Source organism: Sinocyclocheilus rhinocerous, unplaced genomic scaffold (genome assembly GCF_001515625.1).
Source record: "Sinocyclocheilus rhinocerous isolate Xijiao unplaced genomic scaffold, SAMN03320098_v1.1 scaffold3161, whole genome shotgun sequence".
NCBI classification, from domain to species: Eukaryota; Metazoa; Chordata; class Actinopteri; order Cypriniformes; family Cyprinidae; genus Sinocyclocheilus; species Sinocyclocheilus rhinocerous.
Genome location: NW_015649638.1, coordinates 294,480 through 306,148, shown reverse-complemented (window position 1 = coordinate 306,148; position 11,669 = coordinate 294,480). Strand labels below are relative to the sequence as shown.

At 43.8% G+C, this 11,669-nt stretch overlaps 1 protein-coding gene across 1 annotated transcript in view; it reads right to left on the bottom strand.

Annotated features, from left to right (window-relative positions):
* Positions 1 to 416: 416 nt before the first annotated feature.
* The window catches only part of LOC107710948 (V-type proton ATPase 116 kDa subunit a-like), a 29,438-nt gene continuing 18,185 nt past the window's right edge, over positions 417 to 11,669 (bottom strand). Inside the window, exons 12-19 of the mRNA XM_016515842.1 lie at positions 10,478 to 10,635; positions 10,288 to 10,378; positions 10,023 to 10,141; positions 4,231 to 4,444; positions 2,282 to 2,395; positions 2,082 to 2,174; positions 691 to 811; positions 417 to 592 (exon numbers count right to left, since the gene is read on the bottom strand). Coding sequence (XP_016371328.1) covers positions 417 to 592; positions 691 to 811; positions 2,082 to 2,174; positions 2,282 to 2,395; positions 4,231 to 4,444; positions 10,023 to 10,141; positions 10,288 to 10,378; positions 10,478 to 10,635 — 1,086 coding nt within the window. The remainder of the gene's footprint in view (positions 593 to 690; positions 812 to 2,081; positions 2,175 to 2,281; positions 2,396 to 4,230; positions 4,445 to 10,022; positions 10,142 to 10,287; positions 10,379 to 10,477; positions 10,636 to 11,669) is intronic.

Here is an 11,669-nt window from a genome sequence, read left to right as displayed (position 1 = left end):
TCCAGATTTACAAATAGTTATATCTCGGCCACATATTGTCCTATCATAACAAACCATACACCATACATTGTCATATCCTAACAAACCATACATCAATGGAAAGCTTGTTTATTCAGATTTCAGATGATGTATAAATCTCAATTTTAAAAAATTGACCCTTATGACTGGTTTTGTGGTCCAGGGTCATATATGACTGACAAATATGCATTACATTTTATTTACTTTGTTTATATTAAATCTGTGTAATCCAAATGAATGGACAATGTATATGAAATTCAAGTACATAAATCTTAAATTTAGGACAGGTCTGCATAATTTTTGAGTATATATGGTAGTATATACGGGCAAGGGTTAGATTGCAGCTTAGTCAGTCTCACTAAGCTTAGACTTGGCGGGATGTTGAGCACATGTTTCTCTCACCAGTGAAGTCGAAGTGCGTGTAGGAAAGCGGACAGGCCTTCCATGACGAGCAGGATAGATACGGTTAGCACAGCGAAGGCAGCAAATATAACCACCATGATGACAGAGCCCACATAACTGAGCTGCTGGAAGGAGATCCGCATCACCATTAACCACAGCACCTCAGACAACTCTGAAACACACACACATACACACACACACACGCACACACAGCATGAATAGATGCTCCTCAGTGACGACGGCAGCAGTGAAACACACGAGAGCACTTACGGGCGTGAGCCAGGCTGAGGGCCCAGAGCCGCAGGTACGAGGCCGTGTTAGAGATGCAGCCCAGACAATACTCGATGGTGTGAATGGCCTGGTGCATGAACACGTTCGCTGCATCAAACTCCTTACAGACAATGGCAGATGGAAAGAAGAAATAGAAGATATCATAAAAATGGCAAATCTAAGAAACTGTTCACCTAATTTCTGTCATCATGTAATGTTTGTGACACAGAGCTAACCGTACGACTTCAGAAGAACTGGAATAGTACAGCATGCTAGCAATGGCAAGGTCATGGGTTTGATTCCCAAGGAAAGAATTGATAAAATATGTACCTTGATTGAATGCAATGCAAGCTGCTTTTATATATACACACATGCTTTGTGCACTTTTTAAATTTGAAGCTTCAAAACATCAAGTTCACATTCATTGTAACTTCTGGAGAATACAATAAGTTGCACCAGGTCAAAATTGCATTGTTGAGAAGATGATTAAAAAAAAACGCACAAGTTGGCTCAGTAAGTCACACTTAATTGTTACATTCAAAAATAATGTAAGAAACCAGTATATAAAATGAATGGCAACACTTTAGTTTAGGGACCAATTCTCACTATTATTAACTAGTTGCTTAGCATGCATATTACATGCATATTGTCTGTTTATTAGTACTTATGAAGCACATATTAATGATTTATTTTGCATGACCATTTTTTAGATCACTTAATCCGACCCCATACCTAAACTATTAATAAGCAGCAAATTAGGAGTTAATTGAGGCAAAAGCTAATAGTTAGTTAATAGCGAGAATTGGTCCCTAAACTAAAGTGTGACCAAATGAACATTTATAAACACTATAAAGGTGTATTTTAGTTTCCCCTCACTCTACAACAAATCCTTTAAATGTAATGTTATTCAGAACAGAACAGGAATGAAAAATGCAAGTATAAAAAACGAATAGAATCACTGAGAATTCGAGAAGTCAGATTTATTTTAGTTATTCCATTTGTTCAGATGGTTCATTTTAATAAATTCTTAAAAAAAAAAAAAAAATCTCATCACTCAACAGGGTCCACACAGCGTTTTTTTACTGAAACAAATGTTTCCTTCACACTAGTGTTAACTATGTCAAAAACCCTGCAAATAATGAGGAATGATGTGACGATCTGCCATGTGACCAAAAGCTGAGTGCATCTACTGAGAAATTCAGATAGTAGTGCTTCTGACAACCCAAACCCGACTCTCACCACACCCTCAAAATTAAAATCAATGCACATTCATAACCGTCAAGCGCTCTGGCAGACATTTCTCAAGCGTTTAAGCATCAAATCACTTTGAATGAATCATTAAAAAGAACCAGTTCATTACACCCGTCTACTTTTCCCTATTTCCCTCTTACCTCCTCTTCTCCTCCTCCTCCTCCTCTTGCATCCACCTCTCCCTGGTGAGCATTTATAGAGCCGTTTTCTGCTAGCAAAGGACGTCGGTCTCCCTACAGAAGATGAGAGCATAGTTACACAAACACACACACAAACAGAAGAACTGTATGCGGGTCCATTCCCAAACACTGAAGTAGATGAATTCAGAAGGGTTGCTCACAGAAAGCGGAGTTCTCTGCCTCCTGTGTGTGATGTATTCTTGCATTGGCTTCCCCAGGAGCAGCACAGGAACAGACAGCACAGCCACAATCACCAGAACCTTCTGCACGACCATCTACAGACACAACGAGACCGTCAGGGCTGAGCATTTTATGCCAAGTCTGATTAAAGGGGTCATGACATGAGACATCAAATTTGTCTTGATCTTTTGGCATATAAGAGGTCTTTGTACCATTAAAACATCATCCTCAGTATAAACAAAGCCTTTATTTAATCTCCAAAAACGGCTCGTTTGGATCTGAGGTGCAAGACGACATCACTCGGGCACAAACATTTGCATAAATACCGCCTCCAGAGTAAGACATCGACGAATAGTCATCTTCTCACCGTAGGCCCCGCCCACTGGCGTTCAGTCGCTAACGGCTGACACTTGATCACACTGAATGCGAGTGTCGTGTCAAAAGCAAATAGAAATTACATTCACTGCCGCTATCTTGTCTATACTGGATACAGTATACAGATGCGCGTTCACTTTCTGACATAGTCCACGAGCTTAAAGGGATAGTTCACCCAAAAATAAAAATTCTGTCATTAATTACTCACGCTCATGTCGTTGCAAACCCATAAGACCTTCATTCATCTTTGGAACAACAAATTAAGATATTTTTGATGAATTCTGAGAGCTCTCTGACCCTCCATAGACAGCAAGGGTACTACCACAATCAAGGCCCAGAAATGTAGTAAGGACATCGTTAAAATAATCCATGTGACATCAGGGGTTCAACTGTAATTTTACGAAGCTACGAGAATACTTTTTGTGTGCAAAAGAAAACAATAATAATGACTTTATTCAACAATTCGTCTCCTCCGCGTCACCCGGGTGCCATTTTTTTAAAAGTATCACAACGTATGCTCGTGGTGCTGCAGACACAGAACAGCATACGTTGTTTACGTTCAGATCAAAGCTAAGTCATTATTTTTTTCTTTCTTTTGCGCACAAAAAGTATTCTCGTAGCTTCGTAAAATTACAGTTGAACCCCTGATGTCACATGGATTATTTTAATGATGTCCTTGCTACGTTTCTGGGCCTTGATCGTGGTAGTACCCTTGCTGTCTATGGAACTCTCGGAATTCATAAAAAAAATCTTTATTTGTGTTCCGAAGATGAAGGTCTTACGGGTTTGGAACGACATGAGGATGAGTAATTAATGACAGAATTGTCATTTTTGGGTGAACTATCCCTTTAAGTCTGTCGTCAGGACAAGTGGAGCGAAAGAGCGTTCGGTTTAAACAGCTCGTTCTCGTCTTTGTACAGATCTCAGAAAGATCCCAGTGTAAGGAACAAGTACATAGTTTATTTTTAATGGCACCCCGGATCATGTCAGAGGATTGGTCGGAGCATTTTGTTTTGCAATTGAGGCACAGTGTCATGGAGAGTTCACAAAGAAATAGTGAGGGGGTGTTGATAGTGTTTCCTATGCAGTGACGTTAGCCAATCATAAAAACAGTGGCCTTAAAGGACCCACCCCTTAAGAACAGGTAAATTTAGACTGAGGGTCAGAATGAGGGTTGAAAATAATCATTTTTTCACATATTTATTTGTTTTTTTTGTGCAAAAAAAAAACAACTTTATTAACATTATAAGTTAACCTCAATGAACATTAAAATAAAATAAAAAATTCAATTCATGACCCCTTTAATAATGTTTGGGGGTGAACTGGAAACTTGAGAGGAAACTGGTTTGTTAAAGTGCTGCAAGATGCAAAGAAACTGTCGTATCCAGGTCTCACTTCTGTTTAATAAACCATATTGAGACTAATCATAAACAAAGCAGTCTCATATCACCATTTTTAGTCCCCAACAAACTGTGAAGTGGAAAACAGTTATTATGGAAGTCAAATGTCTGCTTTTTGACACTAACAGAAAGATGACATCATAACAGGTACACACCTGTCCCGTATAGAGAGGCTTGTTGTCCTTATTCTCAGTAAACAGGAACATGTCTATGAAGTGGATGAGGATGCTGGGAGCGGAGTCGGAGGTCATGGGGCCATACACCACCCACTTATAGATCACCATGAAGATCAGGTATCCAAACAGACACAGCATGAAACACAGCTCAGGGATCAGCACCAGAAACACACTGCTGATATCTCTGAAGTGTCTACACAGCAGGAGGAAAAGAGCAAGTAAGTGGATACATAGTAGGGTTAAATGACACGTTTCAACTGGTAATGAAATTATTTTTTTATGCTTTTTTTAAGTTGAAAACGTCAGGACCGGAATGACGTGACAATGCAAATTGATGGTGTTGATTATGCAAATACTCTGATTTGCGTGGAATGCACTGTATTCATACCCAATGACGGCAGCTCTGGCTCTTGGACATGTTAAAAATTCGAATGCACTTTATAAAGAAAATATATATCAAAAGAACACCACAAAACAACAGGACAGCAGCAAGATAACTATTACAGTGAGTCATTGCCTCCTTATCCGTCACATTTCACACAAAAATTCAACAGACACCCTGGAGCAGTTGCTAATGGCTAGTAAGCACGTTGTACGCTGTTTGTTTGTGTAACTAGACCTATGAAACTAAACAAAGGTTTATGCTGTGAGTCATGTTTGCAACAAAAAAAAAATCTGAAAATAGAAAATACCATAAAAGGTTTGAATTCTGCACTACTTACTTTTAAAGGAGTCATGCATAGAAAAATAAAATTTCACTTCGATCTTTTGAGATACAAGAATTTAAATACAAATATAAGAGGTACTACTTGCTTCTTTATCCCAGCACACTCATGCTTTATATGGACAAGCCGGAAAATAACACCAACAGGATCAATGGACTAAAAATAACATTACCTTCCAAAAGATCCTAATGTTTATTTGCAACCATGCGATTGTCTCACTAGAGCATTATTTGTTTGTTTGGTTCAGATATGGACCCAACAGTAATGTCACAAAATGTTAGTAACTGTGATAATTCAGAGTGTTATAGTGTCAGAGGGCTAAAATCAGGAAAATGGCCTTTTTATTTCTAAATTATAACAGTGTCTGATCTAAGTACACCTCAAGAAACTTTATAAAATAAAAACGCAGTTCATGCAGATCCATTTAAAACATTAAAAGGGGTCATATGATGTTGCTAAAAAGAACATTATTTTGTGTATTTGGTGTAATGAAATGTGTTTATGGTTACGCTTTCTTTCTTTGCGTGAACATTTGGGCTGTGTTATGCAAATCTTCCCACATCGTGACGTAGGTATGTGGGGGCGTGTTAGAACGAGCCGTTTTAGGTAGGTGTGGTTGACTCTTAACTTTTATAAAGAATATCTCTTTGGATTTGAGACTTTAGTCTTTGCAACTTTACAGATCTTCTTTATGCACCAAGAGCTTGTAACACTCCAAAGAGAAAGGAAAAATTTAAAATCGCATCATATGACCCCTTTAAAAAAGACACCAATTTGCAGAAAACATGAAGAAATTCTCAAGAACAGCAAACTCAACACAGGCAAGGCTTACCGAGAGAGTCTGCAAATCACCCGTTTAACTGATGCTAATGCCAGTAGCAGGGCGTTTTTTCAATGACAGGGTTTTCAAGTCTGCAGACTGTAGTGGCTCAAAGGGGGAGCCCTTGAGGGCTCTCAGGACCGTGGGCAGGTCCCACGTAGGGACCGTGGGGGACCGGAGCGGATTGAGCCTCCTAGATCCCCTCAGGAAACGGACAACTAAGTTGTTCCGGCCCACAGACTGTCCGGCTATAGGAGCATGGGAAGCTGCTATAGCTGCCACATAGACTTTGAGTGTGGCAGGGAAGCCTACTGACTCCCATCGAGAGCCCAGAGGTGCAGAGCCCACAGCTCAGGCTGGGGGTGCCAAATCGTCCTGTTTGCCTGGGAGAGAAGGTCCTGCCTCAGGGGAATGGGCCACGGGGCTGCTATCAGCAGCTGAGACAGCTCTGAAACCCAAAGCTGGTTCCTCCAGAGCAGGGCCACCAGAAGGACCCTGTGTCTGTGTTCCCTGACTCGCCTGATTACCTGAGGGATCAGAACGATCGGGGGAAAAGCATACAGGAGGAGGTTGGGTCAATCGTGGGCCAACGCGTCCTCACTCTTCGAAAAATAAGTTGGGCAGTGAGAGTTGTCTTTTGAGGCAAAGAGGTCGACCTCTGCCCTGCCAAAGATCTCCCAGATTCCTGGGAGATCCCCCTTCAGGTCCGGTAAGAAGGTCTGGTGGTCTCGACATACTGTCGTCATCTCGAGGCAGTTAAAGTGTAGCCGACCTTCTGCATCCGACCAGGAGCTGAAGGTCGGTCTGCCCTCTCACAGAGCTCCCCAACCTGTGTTGGATGCATCTGTCAAGACAACCTTCCTTCTGTGAATCATGCCCATAGTCACACCCTGCTTGAACCACTGTGGGGCTTTCCAAGGGGAAACCCTGACACGCATGCGTCCGTGACGCCACGCATGAGGCGGAATTTTGTGGTTTCAGCCAGTACTGAAGGGGTCTCATGCGGAGCAGACCCAACTGTAGTACCTGCGATGCAGAGGCCATGAGGCCCAGCATCTTTTGAAACGTTTTGAGGTGGAGAGAGGCTACGATTTTGAAAGAAGCCGCGAGCTGTTGTATGGCCAGTGCACGTTCTGGCGCGATTACCGCCCTCATGTGGACCGAGTCGAAAACTGCTCCCAGAAACAAAGTTTGTTGGCTGGGAGACAGTGAGCTCTTGGCAAAATTGACCCTGAGTCCCAGGCACTCTAAGTGGCTGAGGAGGAGGGACCTGTGGGATATTAGCTGGGATATTAGGCCTCTGACTGGGCTAAGATGAGCCAGTCGTCGAGGTAATTCAGAATGTGGACTCCCATTTGGCTCAGAGGGGAGAGATCCGCATCCATGCACTTTGTAAAAGTGCGAGGTAGGGCTGCACGACATATTGTTTCAGTATCGATATCGCGATGTGCGCATCCGCGATAGTCACATCGCAGGATGTGCGATGTTTAGTATAGGCTACTGATCGTTATATTTATACTGATTGTTTTCTTTGCTCACAACAGACACTGTGTCTACACCGGATGCGACAGCGGTACAGAGATACCCATTTTAAATACATTTAGTAGCGGAGCTACTGCAAGCGATTTTCAGTGCTGGAAATCCATTTATCCTTTGTTGAAACTTCCGCGTCATCGTGGAGAGCGTAGGTCACGGTTGCTTAGCAACGGCAGACGCCACTAAAGCGCAAGCTCCTGAGTGCTTTGGAAAGAAGGAGAAAGCGGCGCGACTGACGTTTTCCCACGCATTTTTAGGCGCGACATGTGAACGGCCCCAAAGTCTGTCTACACTACGCGTTATCATATCATATCCGTTGCATATCATTTGAACTTTGTGTCAGTACGTCATAAAGAGACTGCGGCATCAGTTTACTGTCGGGGATTTGTCGTGCCGCGCCGCAGGCATATTAAAAACACCATATAGACAAATAAACAACATATGAAAATAGATTTTCACTACAGGGGGACTTTAAGACGTACCTTAAAATATAAAGCACAGTTTATTTCATTTGCATCTTTGTTCTATTATATTTATTTATGCTTGTAATTTATTTCCTATGCTGATTTACTCGCCTACAAAATCACCCCAATCATTATTTTTTTCCAAATAAACTATTCAAGTCATGTGGTGATTTTTTTTTTTTCATATCGCAATACATATCGCAGAAAAATAAAATATCGCAATGTGAGTTTTTTCCAATATCGTGCAGCCCTAGTGCGAGGAGCCAGGGACAGTCCGAAGGGCAGGACAGTGTATTGATATGCCACTCCCTCGAAGGCGAATCTCAAGAATCATCTGTGATGGGGGGCTACCTGGATGTGAAAGTAAGTGTCTTTCAGATCCAGAGAAAAGAAGCAGTCCCCTGGGCAGAGTAGTCAGAGTAGTCATTTTTTCTTTTGAAAGTCACGTTTCTAGCATTTGTAAAACTGCATTTTTCCATCTCAAAAATATATCTAAATTACGACCTATACGTATCCAGCCCAGATGGTGGATCAGCACCTAGAGATGACCTCTACAGCCATGAATGTCAGCGGAGACCAGGACAACTAGATGAGCCCCAGAGACAGATCCGCAGTGAAGCCCTTGTCTCCTAGACGGCCACCGGGACAAGACTTGCTTTGACACAATCTGTATTGTTAAAAGCGCTATATAAATAAAAGCGACTTGATTTGACTTGACATTCTGAACGGCCGTTTCATAAGGGCACGGTTCAGGTGTCTGAGATCGAGGATGGGCCGGAGGCCGCCATCCTTTTTGGGGACGAGAAAGTAACGGCTGTAGAAGCCTGACTCGCTCTGAGCTGGCGGAACCGTCTCTACGGCTCCTTTTGCCAGTAAATTCATCACCTCGGATCGCAAGATGTGAGCGTCCTTGCTCTGCACTAAGGTGGGAACCATGCCACTGAATCACGGGGGTCTTCAAGTGAACTGGAGTGAGTAACCTCGTTTTGTAATCCCCAAAACCCAGTCTAACACTCCGGGGATGGCCTGCCAGGCCTCGGTCCATGTGGCGAGGGGTTGGATTAGTTCGGGTGGTGAGTCGCCGTGCGGGGACTTGACACTCATGATAATTGGAAGAGGAAATGTGCTCTCTTTTTGAAAATGTTTTTTTTTTTTTTCTCCCGCTATAACAGCTGTTTGTGTGGCCGCTTTTGGAATGGGCCCAGTATTCACAACAGTTTTTGGGACAAACATACTGCCACCATCCGAAGATGGCAAAGGGGCAGGGTCAATGGTAGAGCCCGACATCTCCTCCGCGTCTGATGCTGCTAGTGACATGCTGTCATCTAGCAGTTCATCCTCAATTCCACTGAACGAGACCATGTCGCTCGCATCCACTGAGGGACGCTGGTCTGGGTGTTCGAAGAGGACGGGAGAATCCTCTCTGCTTGGCAAGGCACGCGGGATCTGGGCCGGCGTGAGCTCGCTCGCAGCAGAGCGCTGAGTCCCCCTGCCCTGCTGTTTTTTCCTCACAGGTCCCTGGGAGGAAGAAAACGGGAGGGCGCGAGGGGCGGAGTCGCTCTCTGAGAAGAAAGCGATCCGAGCGCACAGAGAGGCAAGACTCATGTTCACGCAGTGTGAACAATCCATCTCGGTCAGAGCGGCTTCTGCGTGGGGCTTGCCCAGACAGGAAACGCACTCTGAGTGGCCGTCGTCAGCGTGCAGTGCAGTCCTGCATGAGCCGCAATGACGGCGTGGCATTTGAAACAATGCCGCTGCTCTTTTAGAAAAGGAAATTTGCTTTTTTAAGCTCACCGGATGGCAGCAGGGAACGAGCTGGTATCTGCGCCGGACGCTGAGGCGGCTAGGAGAGCGGGCGGAAACAGCAGAGCGGCGCAGTCAGCTTCTTGCCTGCAGCGAGGCGTGTCAACGGCGAGCGCTTCAAGTCCCGTAGATCAGCGAAGGGAAGATCGTCGTCGCTGAAGGAGAATTGATCTGAGATCCTATGGCGAAATGCCCGCTTATATAGTGAGATGGCCCCGCCCATTCTGGCGGGCTTCGTTGCCATAGGCTCGTGCAGCGCCGCTGCCGAGCCATTGGTTCATTTTTAATTTACTGCACGAACCAATGGCCGTGCAGTTACACTGCGTGATTGTAAAGGCTTCAGTCCTCGGAGAAAAATGAGTTTTCCCCATAAGCGTCTAGCGACGCAGTACGAGTGAAGTATCGAAATGGAAACATACTTACATGTAGTTGAATAAGGATAAACACACACCAAAGGTCATATGGATGACTCCAATAATGACAGACATCTTCATCTTATAGCTGTTGAGGAACGTCAGATGATTATTGGCCAGACCCCAAATCTGAGGGAGATAAAGAATTAGTTATTGTTCAGGATTCCTTATACCAACACAGTGATGGAGATATATTACTCTTAAATCAAACTATAAACACAAATAACAGAAAAGGGTACTGCAATGTCATTTCCACAGTAATTTGGCTGACTTACCGGATCAACGCCAAAAGGATAAGGACCAGTGAAAACGCCTGTGACATTGGGGTCCAGCGACAGATACTGATTACTTTTGAAAGTCTCCTCTCTACACACAGAGACAGACAGACTTTCAGAACTTCATATGCAATATCTTTGGCGTTATGATGGATAGATGTGTGTGTGTGTGTGTGTGTGTGTGTCATACGTCCAGTTGTAGTATTCTGCATTGGGCCGGATGTGCCATCCTGAGGAGAAGGTGTTGAGGCCCCGGCTGAAACACTCATTGTAAATGGCTCCGGTATAGATAGAAAACAGCCCCATTAACAAAATGAGATATCGGCCTCCAAACATCATCTGCCAGATCTGACCCACAAGAGACCCCAAGAAATCAGTACATGCATAAAAATACTGTAAAAACTAGAATTATCTCCATCTCTGCTTGAGCATCTGGTGTTTTCATGTTTGCATAATATCCAAGATTTTTGTGGATGATTATTATTTATAATATAAAGCAAATCTGTTGTTACAAACAAATAAGCACACCTGCTTGGAAGTTTCTGGGCTGCGTTCCACTTCCGTTTTTATGCCCTTTCCTCACTAACTTCAAATTTTCCTTCAAAAAACTTCAAAAAAATGGGGAAGTCGTGGCCTAATGGTTAGAGAGTCGGACTCGTAACCCAAGGTTGCGGGTTCGAGTCTCAAACCGGCAGGGATTGTAGGTGGGGGGAGTGAATGTACAGCGCTCTCTCTCACCTTCAATACCACGACTGAGGTGTCCTTGAGCAAGGCACCGAACCCCCAACTGCTCCCCGGGCGCCGCAGCATAAATGGCTGCCGCTCGCTCCGGGTGTGTGTTCACGGTGTGTGTGTTCACTGCTGTGTGTGTGCACACTTTGGATGGGTTAAATGCAGAGCACTAATTCCAAGTATGGGTCACCATACTTGGCCACATGTCACGTCACTCACTCACTCACTCACTCACTCAAATGTAAAAACACACAATCTACTCCACTTTCCTGTGGCGCTGCAGTTTTAAATGTATGTTGGGAATAAAAGGGAACTCCTTTCCTGAAGTCTCATTGGCTCACACCAGTCCAATTAACTGGCCAATTGTCGCGAAGTATGCAAATCACATGCAAATACTGACAATCTCGAGAGGCAGTATAAAATGCGGTGCACGCGACAATTACGTCAGAATCTGATACTGAACGCCGCTTAGATGGTCGAGCAGCGAACACGGCGGCCTTCGCGATGTCTCGTTCCCGCTCTCAGGGAACCGAGGTTACGATAGTAAAGATCTAGATCAAAGCTGCAGAAAGAGTATGGTGGCAAATCACAAAATCCTACTGACCTTAATGTATATCGATCACTCCTCTCTTCATTCTCTGCTGATGTCT